We start from the raw sequence: 19,004 nt of genomic DNA on the forward strand, positions 1-19,004 counted from the left end.
GATTAAATTTTCACAGTTGTGATTACAGAATTACTCTTTAATGTAATTTAATGATGATTACTGTATGCTACTTGTATTTGGTTAAACAAGGAAACTCCCCTCAATGTCTAAGAGAGTTAGAAAAAAAAAAAAAGCGGAGCCGCGATCGTGTCACTGCAATCGAGCAAGCAAAGAAAACTTTTGGAATTTTGACAATAAGCATGATTTTGAAAAACAGTGATTTCGACAATAATCACAAATACAAAGTAAACAAGTGCCTGATGTCAATGGCTCATAATTTATTCTCCAACTGATTTTCACTTACAAGTATTCTTAAATTGTTATTTCCGTCAATAAACCTTTTCTCTCTTTTCAGGGTCGTCATTGATGATTCATTAAAGTTCAGAAACAATTTCCTTGAGGGATATTGTTTCTTCTCGTCCACTGTCCACAAAGAGAAAAAATCTTGTATGCCAGCGATTTGGGGACTTGAGTTCATGACGTCCCCAACTCAAATAATTCGCATTCATTATTTTGTGACTAGGACCGCCAGAACTCTTGTAGGATATAATGAGAAACTATGAGATTACATAACTTGCCTGTTTTATGTCTTGTATTCGATGACATGCGTATATTCACTACTGCTTTGTGTGTTTGATGCATGGAAGTTAATTTTACCACGGAATATTGTTTATATACCTAGGTTTTAGAAAGCATTACTCAGTGATGCCAAGCAGCTCATTTTGATTCATTGTGCGAGGTCGGAATTTTTGCCAGTCACGTATTATTGTCTAGACACTCTCTAACGACAGTGTCAGGATATATTGTTGCATATTTTCTGCTTCAATAAAGAGTTTGACTTGCAGAAGGTGTTAAGTGTATTTTCATGAAAATTAAGTTGTAAATATCCATACCTAATAATACCTAAAATCAATACCTATCGACCTAATCGTCGCCACTAACAGTTACTCAGAAGTTACCTTGATCCACACATGTATGTTAATCTATTATAAACATGAATGGATAGCGGGAGGGCGTCGGAAACTTAGTTCGAAATTCAGTTCATGTCAAAGTTGAATTCCCGCCCTTTGAAAACAGCCTCATATTAAATCACTTCTTGTTTGATGGAAATAAAGTGTAATTGAAATTGAAATTTGAAATTGAATTGAAGTTGAAACATTGGCATGTTTAAGATGTAAAGTGTGTGAGCGTGTGTGCGTGTGTGGACGCGAGCCTCTCGACATAGGTTTACTTAAGTGTGATTTGGTAATTAAAGTTGTGCTTAACGGAGCACGACGTCAGGAAACCTGTAATAGCGACCAATTTATAATTCGGTTGCGTAATCATATTTGCAGTGTTATAATTCCTATATCTCACATGACGCAGTTTGTGTCCATAGATCGACTTACAATGATTTAGGTTTTACTTGATCTTATGTTTTGTTTTTAGGAAAACACTTGAACATTACGTTTGATCTAACTTTCACAAAAGGATGAATAAGAGTTCCCGAATTATCGGTTAGAATCCCCTCCAAAAAGTCACTAAATGCGGAAAAACAGCAGCAACTAGAACATTTTTCCGTTTAATTGACAAAGTGAGGGGAAAATAAGAACAACGAGAAGAAATATCTAAGCATTCAACATTACCGAATTGACAAAGTGAGGGGAAAAAGAACAAGAATAAAGCTTTTCACTATGTAAAATAAAAGTGTGAAATACAATGTGTAAGAAAAACTATAACTTCCATGCTATGATTCTCATCAGTACTTGTACATAAAATTTCGTCGTCCATTTGGGACCGGTATACCGATGGCAGCCGAGCAGACGTTAGCGCACTTGTGCTTTGATATAATTATAAAAGTGTTTTTATTGACTGATGAATTAGTGCACCTTCCTTTTATAGCATTATTTCATTGGCTGCAGTGTGCTTTTTCCGATTTGTTCGCTCTTCAAGCAAGCTCTAAGGTCTCCAAGGCTGAACTTCGTCCATGAAACCTGCTCTATCAACTTCCCAACAATAAAGACAAGTCGAAATCAATCATGGCCATTATATTCAAACAATTACTGTATCTTCGAGGGAGATTGAACGGCTAATGAACATTAATGTACGGCGGTGTCACATGAGAAGCTATATAGGACTGTTTTGCCCGCGGTAATGGTTCCTTGCACGCGTATGGCTGCGAGAAAGGGAGAGCAATCGACCCTTGTGAGCATGTGCAGTGGGTACTGCCCGACCGAAAACACACAAATTCCCTATACCTAGATGGTCGTTAATCGGAAAATGAAAAAGGCTTCGTGGTAAATTCGAACATTCTTTGTGGCGTTATTCCGAAGTTTCGTTAATCCAAAAATAAGGTAAGGTTCGCTTTCCGAAAGTTCGTTAATTTGAGCATAAAATAATATTCGCTATTCAGAATCACATATATTCCCTATATACCTAGATGTTTATTACTCCGAACATTCTTTTCGGCGTTATTTCCAAAGGTTCGTTCATCCCAAAGAAACTTTCGTTAATCCAAAAACGAAGAGAAGGTGCGTATAAACAAACCTTGGTAATTACGAATCTTATATCGGTTTCGGATTAATATATATATATATTTTTTTTTTTCATTTTCGGATTAAAGAACCTTCAGAATGACGAACCTTATTTCATTTTCGGACTAACGAACCTTTGAATCTGATTTCATTTTTGGATAAACGAACCTTGGGGAAAAACGAATTTTCGGAATGAACTGTAACCATATCTAACACACCATGAAGATACAGGCCCTACTTGCGGAACAAGAGATGACAGTTACATGTACCACTTGTTAGCCAACAGGTTTTCCCCTGATATGATTTTTTTTTTTCGTGGTGATACGTGGTGATGCGTGGTGATGCGTGGTGACACCTCGAATTTTTCCTCAGTAGAAACAGATCGGGTAGTGGCCGATGCGCGGTGCCGGTGATGCGAGGTGCTCCGTCGTCCACCTTTGTCAGTGTAGTTTCAACATTGCCTCCTTTATGACTCTTAAAATGTCTACTGGACATCGTATAAGAGTGGGCCTATACGTATCGTTTGTATTGGACATTGTAAATGTGAATACGGAATATCATAAAAATTACGTTATAATTTCCGCAAAGTATCAAATGGCTAGTGTTTGCATGTCGCAAACACAAATAGTCCCAACGTCAAACGTAGCATTTCATGCGATGTTTAATGAGCGAGTTCCAGGTCAAAAGTTCTATTTTCGAGTTGAATTTCATAATGGCTGCAGTAATTTTTTTCTTCATTGATGCTATTATGAGCTCAGATCTAGTAGTACTCTCAATGGGGGTATTTCCCTGTATGTAATGATGTCGAAATACTTGGAATGCTTTTTAATCACTTCAGTGTCCATTGATACAAGAATTTAAACAAATTAAACTCTTAACGGTCTGTTGAAGGAAACAGCAGGGGCAGTCAGGCGAAGCAAAACGATGCGAACAATAGTGAATTACGCCACCAATCTGTTGAATCTTCTGGGACCTCCGATTCATACCGCTTCTTTATGCGTACTAATTTCGAGAAAGTGCGTTGGTCCGGAGGCAAGTTTCCTCCCGAGTGAAAGCGCGATAGCGGTTTGCGGATTGGACATTATTGATTGTTCAATCAGATTCCAGGGTCTTACAGCAAGGGCGAGGTATTCTTCGCGGCGTGGCGGAGTGGTATTTGTAGCCCGAAGGAAATGAATGAAGAATCGAAGCCTCTATTGTTGTCGATGCGAATGAGCGCTCACGTGGGTCTTCTCGCAGCCGAGTTTGAAAAGACATCGGGGCTATATGCAATGTTGTGCAATACGATGACCGTTTATTCTCAAAACTACAAAGGGCTATTGGGGTTTCCGCGGGCGAGTATGGCAACGGCGTAAACAAACGGTAGGCAGAAACTAGTGGTCTACCTGGAAAGGCGTTGCGATCTATATGCTGGTTCTATTTACATATCAGGTGGGGGAAAGTAAGGTGTGTACACAACAGTTGCCAACCGCAAGGTTGATACACTGGATTCACGACAACCTGTGAATTCCGGTAAATTGGAAATCGCTATGTTTTCAAGGGCCTGTGATAACTCACATAGCCTATTGGAAGGATCCATGGGATGTGCAGATTTGTTTCCACCGGTTTTTGATCTCTGGATGAATCTGGATAGACATTGAGGAGTTCTCCGATGTGATTTCACATCATGTGCCGGAATTGATACAATCGAGGTGTCAACTTTTCTTCTTTTTAAAAAAAATCTAGAGTGGAGTTATTGAATGATTGACTGAACCATCCACACAGAGTAAAACTTTTGGAACTTTATATATAGCAATAATGACATCGAAAACAATGGTGCGGCCATCTTGATTGGATGAACTCGTGAGGACATTTCGACATCGATGGTCATCGTATTCAAACTTGAATATTAATGTACTACAGTGTGTCTTCATGTGGTCTACGTCTTCGAGGGAAACATGCTATCAAAGAAATTATTGAAAATTGCCCGACAACCCTCGGCCGTGTCACAAAATAGCGCCGAGGGGAATGAGTCGGCACTGGATGGGACTGCGTCGGAGGCGGGCGAGAGCGTGGCGTCCGTTCGCCCCGGACTCTTCTCGAGAAAGGGGTCGGTGTGGTCCCAGGTGGCCACACGGCTGTCGAAGCAAAAGGAGAGCCAGAAGTCGACGCCGCTAGTGCCGCGGATCCGGTACGAGAACACGTACAGGCTGCAGCCCGAGGAGAAGGAGACCTTCGACTCGTGCAAGGTCCGCGATTTCGTCGGCGAGCTGCTTGAGATGCGACTGAAGACAGAGAAGTACAACCCGAGGACGGTCCCGTCGCTGACCGTCAACCTCTCCGACGTCATCAAGGCCAGGGTTAAGAAGATGGGATTCAAGCGGTACAAGATCGTCTGCCATCTTGTGATTGGAGAGCAGAATGGACAGGACGTCAATGTCGCCAGCCGATGCGTGTGGGATCCGAAGATTGACAGTATGGCAACGGCAAAGTACACGAACTCTTCCCTCTACGCAGTGGCTACGGTGTACGCGGTGTATTTTGAGTAGGATCAAAGAGCTATAGGGACCCGCAGAAACACCTACGGTATGCACGCTGCATTTTGAGCAGGACCAAGGAGCTTTGGACCTACAGAAACACCTTGTACGATGTACGCGGTGTATTTTGAGTAGGACAAATGAGCTAGGGACCTTCAGAAACACCTACGGTGTACGCGGTGCATTTCGAGTTGAACCAAGGAGCTTGTGACTGACAAAATCGCAATGAGACAAGAACAATGCATAATTATAATCATCTAATATATTTTGTCATGTGGACCCAGCTTTAAATGTCGTCATGTGGACCCAGCTGTGTGACAGAAATAGCTTCGTGGGTGTTGAAATGCGAAAGAGAAGGGAAAGTGTAGACTGATGAGTTTTTAGTCTAACCGTCTAATGGTAAATAAATGAGAGAAAAAAAAAAAACCTTTGAGAGAAATTTGCTTTACTTGAACCTACACTGTGCGTAAACTCGATGCAACTTTCCTTCTTAAATCGTGGTACGGTGACCGTGGTAATTGTTTCGCAAACCTCGAAATGACAACAGAAAGTTTCTTTAAACCATAGCAGATACATTGTTACGTTATTGATATTCCATGACCCTTACAGTGATACTTACTCTTTCTCCGAGATGATTGATATACTTGGTCTTCTTTGATGACGAGTATTACTTTGCAACTCATTATCGAAATAACACCTGTCCAACATGTTTGTTTATCACAACGTCTTTTTTTTTTTCAATAGGCAACTTTTAATCACGCAAACAAAGGCATCGTGTCATAATGTATACTTGTGTTATGTACGAACGTACAATGTATGTAAACATGTAGGTAGGCCCTCTGTTATGCAGTACGGACAATATTCCTGTTTTAATTACAGATATATCGGACTTGACAACATAATATCACCGAATTTTATTTTACTGATTCATTCATTCAGAATTAAGAATTTGAGAGAGAGAGAGCTGAATGGGATGACAACTTAAGCTAGATACTGTAAGCACTTTAGATGTGACAGTTCGGATAAGGTAATCCACTTTGAATTGTAAGATACATGTATGCCAGAATAGACAGTTTAAGCTTGAAGATTGATTTCAATTAGTATGGCTGATTGCCCCTTTATTAAGTGAGAAAATTTATTCCGCAGTTTGCAACTGGTAGAGAGTCGATGCTCGTCTCTCACATCATCTCTTAACTCTTTCTGTATCGGGGTCTTTGGATATGTTTTAAAACGCTACGGAGTTTTCTATGTCAATCAATATTCAAGGCAAACAAAGGGTTAAGGCTATAAGTCTTAGCCAAGCACAGTGATTCCACTCAGTCACTCGTACATGTCGTCGAGTGTCGTGACATTGGATTAAACAATATTTTCTGAGAGATGACCAGTCGTCTCTCTGAAGAGAGGAAAGTGAGATGCCATAACCATACTTGCGTTGTCCACGTTATTTGAAACCACTTGATTCGCTCAAGTAATCTAAAATGATGATTGGGATGACCAAGCCCGATGCGATATATTTCATACGGAGATGTTTTCAAGCACAACGTTGCATTTTCAGTAGATTTCACCTCATTATTGTACGGGGACCGATCTCGGCAATGAAATGTAGAGTATTTGTAGTCGTGAGCGTAATCTGAATGCAATGAAAGAATAATTAATGTACCTACGTGTACCAGAGAATGTAGCTTTGATGTAACAGATGAACAGAAAAAAACATACATGCACATTAATATCCATAATGTTACTCGGATATCAATGTTTACAATTTTGATGTCAGAGTTTTGTTCCCGGACCATCCAGAATAAATATTCCTCTTGATGACTTTTATTATTCATGGATTCGTAGTGGATTAAATCATGTGTATGCAGATGCATCGTCGAACTATAGTCCTACCATAGTCAATTGGTAAGATAATGCCATTGAAGATATTTCTCCAAATACGATATTGGCATCCATGAATTCGTGCACCCACTGCTATCTTCTTCAACTTTTTTTAAACTTTTCACTGGTAACCACTGACCAAGCTAATATTTCCTCATTCATACACTTACAGGCAATCATAAAAAAAAAAAAAAATGCGCTGAATTCAGATGTAGCATTTTCCTCGATATAACAAGTTGAGTAACCTGCATAAATCACGTAGAGTGCATTTGAATTACAATCATGTATAGAGCGCCGATGATAAGAAATAATGATGTACTACTTAAAGAATGTTATCTGGTAACCGATTTTTGGACATTCCTAAGATCATACATATTTATTGAGGTTTTACAAACTGTTCAGGATGTAAATCTTGTTGAATGAGCTACACCTTGCCGTTATTAAAACGCTCTTTCTGCTACAGTCGATCATACTTACATGTTGTTGGTTTTTTTTTTTTAACAGGACCTAGGTACTACATATGTTGATAACAAGAAGGCGATTTTATGTGTTAGGGTCCACGTTAGCATCAGCTAATTTTCTCACTGTGTGAGTGACTTAAATGGTGTCTATGATTACAGTGGAATCTCGCTGTGAAGAGATCTAAAACAACGACAATGACATTGATATAATCAGAATTCTTATACTCTTGTATATGCAAAACAAAGAAATATAAAGAATTGAGGCCTTTGATATCACCTTGATATAAAATGATTTGTTATATCAGACTTCTGTATAACGAGCTTCCACTGAATGATTAGATACAACAAAGGTCGATTTGTACATGTGTACTACCAGTATGTCAAAATACATCAGACCGCAATCTGAAAGTGAAATGTAAAGGTACGAGTCTTCACTAGTCTCATTACAGAGTCGTCAGTTCGTCATGAATAAAAAAGTACGAATCTATTTATCTATTATTTTGATACGCATACACTTGTATTACTAGCATTGAGAATGGGTAGAAACAAATACCATGTACTGTGCAAAAGTAGAAGTGAATCAACATTATTATGATGAATCTGTATGATATGTGTATGATATATATATATATATATATATATATGTATATATATATATATATATATTATTTGTGTGGATGTCCGTATATATATATATATGTGTGTGTGTGTGTGTGTGTGTGTGTAATGTGCGCATATACATATAGGCCTACAAACAACTGCGTGTGTATGCGTGTGTGTCCGTGTATGCGTTCAAAGGAATATTGTATGGATAGCGAGAAATTATTGGAGTACATGTATTTATAGAACAACTGAAATCATTTTGTCAGTAGATAAAATTAATACTGCATTCTGCAGCCGATCGCAATCATTTAGGCCTCAAGGACAACACTTTCTCGGTTCCAAGGTCGAAGTGGTTCACCCTTAAAATATATATATATATTTGATTTAATCATCATGAGATGGGTGACGTTGGTTTGTCAACAACAGACCGATGTGCGGTAAACATGCAAGGTAAATCAGTGAAGACGAATTTGAATTGATGGCCATGTTTTCAAGCATTGATTGCAATGTAGGGGTAGGCCCTTTTTCCACAAATGGGCCAGCATTTTGTGGCCATGTAGTTTCAAAGGGAAGACTTGATGGATACTGCTCTAATGGTTAATGTTAGTATGAGGGACTGTAGAGGGAGATTCTACCAAGGTACTAGGTTACTCCTTGATTCTACTAACCCATTAAGTAACCTACATACTGTAAGTGTGGTAAGATATTTTGTATAGCGAATTTAGTAGGAAAGGCAGCGATTGTCAGAATAGAGAAGAGCTGTTGATTCATTGGGCACAGAGATCGCTGCACAGCGCATAACAATTATTTTCATCCACTAGGCTCCTACACTGCGGATCTCAAAATCTCAGTTTTAGTGTCCGCTCCTGTCGTGGCGTAATGTATGCGGGAATGCTTCACCGCGTGTCAATGGTAATGCTAGAAAACTGTCAGAACAAATTTCGCGCCTTTGTGAGTAGTTAAGATAATGTAGACGACGTGGAATCTTCTTCCCCGCAAACTTAACCCAACAGTTGGTGCTGAGTCAATTGACTTCCGTAGCCATTTTTCCGTCGACGTCGACCTGTTTTGTGGCTTTTCCCATTCCTCGGCCAACTGATCACATTTTCTTTCCCGGAGCACTTTCGCATTTTTCTACGTGGTTACAGAGATGTATGGAAATATTATGACGCGATTGCGGCTTTAAATTTGTTGCTGCGGTTAAATTTCTCTCGTCGGCGATCTGAATGATTATACGACCATACGATTTGTACGAAAGTATCACAAATACTTAATGAGAGTATCAGAGTCAAATATGGTGTGCTTCACTTCACTCTCCGCCATCATAGTTACAACAGGAGCTCCGTGATTATGACCAGTGTGTGTCTTTGCGCTTTCGCAGCAGAATAGGAAAGTCCCGATGTCCGTACACCTTCTCATCCACGGAGTTGTAATGCATGACCCCTTTCACTGGATTCTGAAAATTGAGTAAAATCAAACCAGCGGTTTCCGTGAGTTGCATTGTCGGTAAATTCTGCTTCAAGATTAATTTCAGTCAGCGGAGGTATGATCCTTGTGTAGTGGATTTGAAATGCTGTTGTTGTTCTTGTTGTTGTTTTTTGGCGTTTGTCAGTCAAACATGACTATTTACGTCGTAGATTTGAGAGGGAGGACCTAATACATCTACGTAACATTTACTGTTTTTATAGGGAACAAGTTGATTTGCTCGTTTGGAAAGCGTTAAGCACGTAAAGAACACGGCAGAGATGGCGACAGTGTCCGCAAAGGGGGCGCACTTTCAATGTCGAACAGTGCTGAAATCTGAGCAGCGCAGTTGGTGTCGCGGCGCCAGTGTTGAAAAGTAGCTACAGGAATGAGGTCAAGACATCGAGTGTGATATCTATCCACCAACAGCCACAGAAACGTTGATTTCATTCAAAGACGTGATTGGTAGAATACTTTTTGGAAGATTTGTGAATGCATGCGTGCTTGTGTGTGTGTCTGTGTGTGTTCGTGTGTGTATGCGCGCTGGTGTTTGTACACGGGTGACTGCAAAGATTTAATTTTTGTTTCCAAGAGGTGATTCCGCCACCAGTGTCTCGATCTCTTGTTGTGCCACAGCGCGATTTCACTGCAAAGTGGTAAACTCCCGAGAAAGGGAAGAAGGGAAACCATGGTAACTCTTTGTGCTATGACCCTTGGGACCGTTCTCCTGCTCGGCGTCCGCCTCGGCCCGGGGCATGGGACCGTTAATGCCTCGATGATGTCGCCGACCCTTCCCGGTGGTGACCCAATACCGACGGAGGTCCACATGATGGCGATGTACCCGGGTGGCTCCTGGATCGGGCTCGAAATCGCCGGGGAGATCGCGGTGGAAGAAGTGAACAGCCATCCGGACTACCTCGCCGGTTACACTATCGTCTTGCACGTTAATCATACGAACGTGAGTAAGCTGTGCACATAGTTACACACACACACACACACACACACACACACACACACACACACACACACACAAACACACATTATAATCAAGAAAACAGCGTGAAATCTTTCTTGTGTAGCTAATGATGCTGATGAAGATAAGGATATCAATAAATTCTTAAATAGAAGTTCATAAGAAGATTAGAACTATAGGTCCCTACATAGCATTTTTCTTTTTTAGCTTCAAAACCCAAGCGTACTGTGCATCTTTACTTAGCTATAATTATACACACATACACATAGAATATAATATACATGTAATATATATATAATATATATATATATATATAATATATATACACCTTGGAATTTACTCCATGTGCTGGACTTCGAATGTTATTATAAGAAGAAGAAGTAGTAGTTCCAACAAGGTTTTCAAAAACCTTGTTTGAACTACAAATGACGTACATATATATATATATATATATATATATATATATATATATATATATACATGTACATATAATTCATGTATATGTTATATATATATATATATATATATATATATATATATATACAAAATATGTATACGCATCACCACATTTATACATCGCTGTGATATATCCCTGCATAATATACATTTATGATATCAGTACAGTACGTAGCAGATTTTACCAGATTTGATTTGGATCTCTGTTGGCTGAGCCTATCTAGCTATTTTTTCTGTATATTTTAAATGAGAAGTTATTCAGTAATCTTTCTTTTTTTTTTAGTTCTGCAGTGGAGACAGAAAGAGAGAGAGAGAGAGAGAGGGAAGGAGAGAGAGAGAAAGAGGAATGGTTTCAATGAAAATCCCTCCGTCATCGTCTTCAACACAAAATTCTTGTATAGCTCTATAGGAATGGCTATACGTTTTGCTGTTTAAGGTCATTACACACACACATTCACGTGGTGTCGGTGCTCGCGGCTGAATGAGTATAGGGTTAGGTGCGACTCGCATATGTTTTAAATTCGCCCATCATGCAGGATATTGTCGAACGCAATGAAGGTGAAATGCCTCGACAAAGCACAAAGTTGAAAAAAACCACTGAATTTCATTTCACCGCGATGAAAAGCTCAAAGGGGTGAGGGTGTTTCGTATGGATTTCTGAAACTGCTGTGTTTCTCCTTTGCCGCACCCTATGAATAGGACTCGTTTAGAAAACAATTCGTCCGACGTTGTTAAAGGGATAAAAAAACAAACAAACAAACAAACAATCTCACCCCCGGATAGAGAATGATCTGCGAATGGGAAAGAGCACTGCAGAAAAAAAAACAAAAACAAAAACAAAGAAGAGGAAGGAAAGTAAAAGTTCGTTGTGAATACAACGTACCACCCTTTGAATTATTAGACATACTGTTAGCGTCTGTTAACAAGAACTTTAGAATCAAATGATAAAGTGCAGATTTTTTTTTTTCTAGCTCATTCTTGATTGAATTTCCTTGGTATTTTATAAGCAGTATCATAAAGAGTGCTTTATTGATTGTGTTAAAGGAATCGTATAATTTTTTGAGACCTAATTTCAGGTTTCTAACTTTTTTTTTGTGTGTGTGTGTGAGATAATTGGGAAACATCTGAAATATGAAAGAGCATGTAATTTCATGAGGAATTCAAAGTTTATTTGATGAAAATTGGTTTTGAAGTAGCTGAGATATCCAAAACAGAGCGAATTGATAAGTGTGGGACCCACACTTTATTACGATCGCTTTGTTTTACTTTGTTTTGGGATGTTTCAGTCATTCCAAACCCGATTTTCATCAAATAAACTTTGAATTCGTCTTTAAATGGTATGCTCTGTACTATTTCATAAGTGTTTTCTTGGTATCTCGCAAAAACTTAAAAGCCCAATTCTCATCTACACTAATGCTGTACTATCCCTTTAATGTTTAAAGAAAAAAAAATACTAGCGAAGCGCAAAACGAGATTCGTATGTCAAGAAGAATTTGGCATGAAATCATTTAAACTCGAATATAAAGCTGAAATGCTCACTTAAAAAGTCTATACCACTCACCTAAATTGATTAATTTCAGACTGAACACAGAGCTGAAAGCTTAAGATTCTGAACAGCTCGAATCATGTCTGTTTTTATTTTTGCTCACAATTAGTTAAACAAACATAATGTGTTTTGAATTTACCTCTCCCTAAAGAAACGAGAAATAATAATATGAAACCCCAAGTTATATTGACACGAAATGACACGTGGACTTTACTGAATTAGCCACTGCAGTCAGGGTAACTTCCAGGATAAATTCCCCAGTATTATTGGAACCCCCCCCCCCCCCATCAAAAAAAAAAAAAAAAAACCAAAAACTGCGTGATGTCGCGTTACGAGCATTTTGAATATGAGCTGAAGAGCTCCCCTGCAATTGACAGGAAAACACTATGTCCTTGAACGGCTATGCATTTAAAAATGACTAATAGATAAAACTCCCTCCCCTATACCTCCTTCTATTGTGATAGAATTACTTTCTATGGTGTGTCAAATACTGCCTACATATTGTGTCTAAAAGGTAGCAGAGAGGCGCTCTAGGAGAAATATTTGTAACCATTTTTATTCTTGTTGTCGTTAATCCCAAACATGAGGTCTTCTAGCGCAGCTGTGTTTGATATAACTGCAAAAACAACGAATGTTCAAGATATCTTTTCGTTTAAATCAGTAAAGGGCTTTTTACACTTGTGTTTCTTAACCCCGGACTTTCTCTGACCCAGGACTATCGTTAGTCCCGTACCAATTTTTTCAGCTTTTTACACTCGCCAATTAGTCCCGTACTATCTCTTGTCCGGGGCTAAGGAGAAAACTGACCTTTTTACACTCGTCTTTCTTAGCCCCGGACTTTCCAAACCACATGAATATTCATAATTACGCTGTGTACTGTACACGTACACGCACGCACCGGCAGCACTTGATTACCTCGTTTCTGATTGGTCAGTGAGGGTCGCACTTCGTCTCCGTCGCTTAGCCCAGGATTATTTTTTCGTTCTGTTTACACTCACTTGCTTGGCACCGCAATTGCGGTGCTAGCACCGCAATTGCGGTGCTAACCCCTGCTATTTTGCAGGGCCAGATAGTACCGTACTATCGGTGGGGCTAGCCCACTTTGGCAAAAACGAGTGTAAACAGAAAGTGGGCTAAGGATAGTCCCGTACTATCGGTGGGGCTAAGGCCCCCCCTTAGCCCCACCGATAGTCCGGGGCTAAGCAAAAATTTACAAGTGTAAAAAGCCCTTAAGTAACCGTTTTTGGCGTATGCTCGTCATGCCTAAATTGGAGCTAAGTGTGGAGGGTGAAATAGAAAGGTAATTTCCGATTCATCGCTTATATCCGTTGGTTCCCAGAAATTTCGATTCTGTAGAATATTGATGCAAGGCAAGAAGCTGCCGCGTGAGCGATGGATGACAGTGGGAAGCTACAATGCTGTGTTACCACAAATATCTCTTTGGAAAGGTTGTCAGGTTTTTGTCAACTGCTATTTTTGTGGTTTGTGTCAGTGTCAGGTATAAACATGAGAGTTGCGAGATTATGTTCGAACGGAGCGGTAAAACATAACGCGCTTAGGTTTTAGAGAGTGTATTAATGACAGTTCAGCCGCATCTCCGCATCAATGTGAGTGGGGATCGATGCGAATTATTCTGGAAATTTGAGATGATGATGTGTTAAAAGCAGTGAATAAAAACCGCAAAAACCGTCAGTGATGATGGGTAGTTTCTTCTCCCTGTTTGCCTAAACCATTTGTTCAACGAGCTGTAAATGGCTTGTCAACTTTTATCAATACCGTTTAGGTTTTCACTTGTGCCCCATCCACTTTGTGTGTGTGTGTGTGTGTGTGTGTGTGTGTGTGTGTGTGTGTGTGTGTGTGTGTGTGTGTGTGAATTTATGAACATCGGGATAATAATGCAAACACTCACAATGATAAGCCAGTAAACTGTTCGTAGTTCCACTTTGAGCATGAGCAGCAAAAGATCATATGTACCAACATGCATGATGGTTATTATTTAATTCACTGAGATAAGCATCTACTGGATGGAATGTTTATTCATGTTATCATTATAAATGGTGCTTACCAGCACATCCACCCGACAGCAAGCTTCGGGGCATTTCATGAGGCTTTTTGTCCGACAAAGTTGTCGGACAAATTTGCTCTCAGCCAGTCAGATGCAAGGATTTCCGTAGCTTGTAACAGTTTGTCAAAAAAATATCCGGCCAAAACGCTTCATGAAATGCCCCCATGGTATTTTGGCAAGATCAACAAAAGAAAAGATTGTTAATGCACGCAATGCAAAATAAAGAAATGGATGCTTCCCCAAGTTGACGGACCATTCTGGTCACCTGATCTACGCAAGTTCATTCTTTGTTTGAACATGAATTCCATAAATTTATATATATATATCAAGCTTATGGTTATGTCACTTTTAAAACGAGTGAAATGCCTAACCAACCGAAAAAGGGTAATTTGTACCAATGTGAACGGGAGTTATGTACGAACTGGCTTATTGCACAACGACTCGGGTGGATGTCATGTTGTAATGCTCATTTACACTGCATATATTTTGAAGAAGGAATTACGTGGTTTATTACTTAAATTTTCAACTATAAGTATTTAATGCGGTTGATCTGTTTTGCAAGCAGACATTGCAGCAAGGGAAGTAAATGTGACTAAAACACGCATGCTAGATATATGCATCCTTATATCGTTACCACTTTTTTGACATAATTAATAAAAAAAAAACCAAGACTGACCTTTTTGACGTGATTGCGTGTAAGGAAAAGTCAGCAACAACGAAAAAATACCTGTACGAAATTGTATGCAAAGAAAGGCGCTATGATTGTTCAAATTCATTCTACATGGCATTGAGGATAGAAGAATTGCATTGCCATTGCAGAGCCTGTCAAAAGTGAAGCTGTCGGAACTAACATTTTATTAATGTATAGCAATATTAATAAGACATATTGCTAATTCATTTTGACCACTTTTATAGCTAACACAGACCGCTTCATTCCCATCTATGCAGCAGAAAATACCCTGTCCTTTTCTCCTTTTAAGTCTTGTAGCTGTAGCTGTAACTGTATCGTTATTAATGTCACTGAAACTTGAAATCCTCTGAATAGGGACATCTGTATCTGTTTAACTACAGCATTAAAGGAAAACTCCGAATGTTTTTCACACTTTTACATTTGAACAACTATGAATAGTTTATACTGGGTGCACAGTTTCAGAATTTATAGTGTTGGGATAAGGAATAAGAATGTTTTCAAACTTTATAACAAATCGCCATGAACAACAATTATGTCATTACTTCTTCATGAGAATGTATGAGTGGGGCTCAAGGAAGCAGAGCAGAAGAAGATGACATAAATGCATAAATTCCACACAGTTGCTCTTGTCAAGCAAGCGGTATTGTAATGGAACTACGTTGCTTGTCATATGAGATGCAAATCTTAGGATCTCCTATGGACTATATGAGATCCTACCCATACATTCTTATGGTGAAGCTGTTATATGTCATCATCCTTGTTCAGTGTGATTTGATTTGGGTTTTTCCAGAGTATTGGTTTCTCTGCTCAATGACCTAAATTAATTCCACAAATCTAAACGTGGATCCGTCGATTTATACTACAAGATGTGAAATTGTGGAAATAGCTTGGACTTCCCCTTTAATATCAGATAGTCAATAGGCTCACACGTCGGTCTGAAATTACTTAGACAGCAATAATGAATATAGTGCCCACTACTAATACATGGGAACCTGTCATGTTTATGGCATAGCAAATGTCCACTTTATTCACCCTGTGGGACATACAGGCGTTAGCAATGTCAGTGCGGATTATGATTACGCATAAGCGACATTTCCTTTTATAGAGAAAATCTGTACCTGAGTAACTTCTGCATTGATTTCAGACAGTCGATCGGCTTGCTCATCACTTAGTGGTCTCTCTGACGATAGTGCCAAATAGTAGTACACGGAGACCTATAATGTTCATCCTACAGAAATATTAAATTTCAAACGAAAGCAAGATATTATTCAGAGGGGTGAAGGTTTAGGTATGAGTTTCTTTTATTTGTCTTTCTCTGCGTTGCTTTCGTTTGAAATGCCTTGTCCGCCTTGGACTACTTAACATAACAATGTCGGAATTTCGGAGCGTGGGTATTTGTTCCAAGTTCATCGTATCACTGTAGCCGGCAACCAGGGATAGCCTGGTGGTAGTGTCGCTGCCCGGAAAGCAGTAGATGACAGGTTCGAGTCCCTCTTGTTCCCTTTTCTGACATGTTTGTTAATTTGATAGATTAGCAGTTTCGATCTTAACAAATTTGATTTGCAGAGGGAGACAAATTGAAGAAACTCATACCTAAATGTTAAATTTATTCACTCTGCATGTGCTCGGGCGCTGTCAAAATCGATGCAAATAACTATCAAGCATGAAATACATCTCCTCTACGTTTTCGTTTGGTATTTTCTGTACCAAGGAATCTTATATCGGCACAGTGCTCGGGTTGAAATGTTAGTTTCTATATAGTGTTTGCTTTACTGAAAATCCGTGAAGTAAGCGGTATAAAAATTGGTCCTGGTACATACACCAAATTTTTGTTTTTTCGTTATTGATATTGGACACGCATGATTATTGAATTTGAACTTCAATGAAACTATCAATGAGAATATAAACAACAATAACAACAAACAAACAAAAAACAAACGAACAAAACAAAGATATATCGTTAACATTCTTAGCTTCTCTTGCTATGCATAATTCTAGAATTTAAAGAGAAAATTTAATTCCATCAGAATCTGAATCTTATATCCAAAAAATAAAGTCAAGTAAGCAAAGCACTAAGTTTTATTGCAATTGTGTAAGATCATTAGAATGATGTGTATTTTTTCACATGTCATTTCAGCTCTAAACAGTATTATCGGTTGCAATATTTTGCAGATCATAGAGGCTGATGTAAAGATGATGTCATTAAGTGTCCTATTGAATTGTAATATCAGTGCGATTTGTTTTATTCTTACCAATCATCATCTGACAACTACAGGTAATCACATACATCAAGGTGCCATGGAAACCTGGTATATTTGAAAATTACGACTTCATTGAATCATTCTTCGCTTCCTTTGAATAATTTTCAGGTTTGTCGATTTGTCAAAATTAGTTTGATTATAAAGCAGAATTTCACTTTAAAGGGATGATACAGTATTGGTGGAGCTGAGGATTTGGCTTTTGACCTTTTTGCGAGATACAACGAAACCGCTTATGAAATGGTACAGAGCATGTCATTCTAAGAAGATTTCAAAGTTTATTTGATGAAAATCGGTTGTTGAATGGCTGAGACATCCAAAACAGAGTAAAACAAAGCGATCGTAATAAAATGTGGATCCCAGAGCTTATTAGTATTGCTCTGTTATGGTTATCTCAGCCATTTCATAACCAATTTTCATTAAATAAACGTTGAATTCCTCTTGGGATTGCATGCTCTTTCATATTTCATAGGAGGTTTCTCGTTATCTCATCCAAAAATGTTACAAATCTGAAGTTAGATCTTAACCAAAACTATACAAGCCCTTTAAATGCAAGCGATGTAAACTGGTTAATTTTAAAGGTGAAACAATGAATGCATAGATCAAGGATGATCGAGATTCTATCTAAAGTATATGGATGTTCAACCTTCGCAGGATCGCGTCTTAAAAAAAAAAAAACCAGTAACGTCACAGTTTTTATCTTTTTTATCTTATTATTATTATTTTTTTTTTTTGCCACTGGTAAGGACAGAGTTAAATTGAGGCCACTGTACTCAGGTACGTATTTGTACCGCACACTTCAAGCGAGCTTTTGATATGATTGCGATGTTGCACCCTGTTGTAACACAGTAAATGATTTGCCTGGTAGAACTATTCCCTACCATCTTTTGTCAGCTAATACGCAGACTCACTTTTACACATTCGACACTTCTTCAGGCAGAGTGATATTACGTGCCTATTACCTTCATTATATACACAGCTATGGATTAAAAAAACCTTGTTGGTAGAGCTAGAGTAACCTGAATGTTCAACTGAAGTAATATTGCTCACATTCTTGAATATTTTTATTCATTTATCAATTTTTCTTTTACGGAAAACATCAACAGCTCTTCAAGTTTAGGAAGGAAAACTTGCGTTTCTTTTGCAGAGGTAGCAATAACTTTTACTGTGAGTGTGATTGTGTGACAATGACAATGACAATGACAATGACAATGACAATGACAATGACAATGACAATGACAATGGTTTTTTTAATTTTCTTATGTCACCCAACGTCAGGGTATTGAAGAAAATGAAAAATAAACACCGTAACAGATAAAATCAGTTAATTAATTGTGTGCGCTTGTGTGTGTGTGAGCAAAGATAGTAGAGATAAGATACGAAGGCGCGCGATAAAGATGGACACAAAATGGCTACCCTACATGACGATACAAAAGAGAGCTAAGTACAAACTCAGTACACCTAGGAACATTATTCATTTTCAAAGGTAGTGGTATCTTTATTATCTTAAAAAGATTAAAAAATTATAGTCGTATATAGCTTTATTTCGATTAAGGGGATTATTTTGAAGAACGAGATTT

The 19,004-nt window shown here is 38.6% G+C and overlaps 2 protein-coding genes across 2 annotated transcripts in view; both read left to right on the plus strand.

Annotated features, from left to right (window-relative positions):
* Nucleotides 1-4,450: 4,450 nt before the first annotated feature.
* LOC140237354 (dynein light chain Tctex-type protein 2B-like) lies at nt 4,451-5,130 on the plus strand. Its single transcript, XM_072317290.1, has one exon. The coding sequence runs from the start codon at nt 4,451-4,453 to the stop codon at nt 5,039-5,041; it is 591 nt and encodes a 196-aa protein (XP_072173391.1). The 3' UTR covers nt 5,042-5,130.
* A 5,131-nt stretch (nt 5,131-10,261) lies between these two features.
* LOC140236436 (gamma-aminobutyric acid type B receptor subunit 2-like) overlaps nt 10,262-19,004 on the plus strand; it is a 72,191-nt gene continuing 63,448 nt past the window's right edge. Inside the window, exon 1 of the mRNA XM_072316360.1 lies at nt 10,262-10,393. Within this exon, the coding sequence (XP_072172461.1) occupies nt 10,262-10,393 (132 nt within the window). The remainder of the gene's footprint in view (nt 10,394-19,004) is intronic.

This window comes from Diadema setosum, chromosome 13 (assembly GCF_964275005.1).
Source record: "Diadema setosum chromosome 13, eeDiaSeto1, whole genome shotgun sequence".
Taxonomy (NCBI): Eukaryota; Metazoa; Echinodermata; class Echinoidea; order Diadematoida; family Diadematidae; genus Diadema; species Diadema setosum.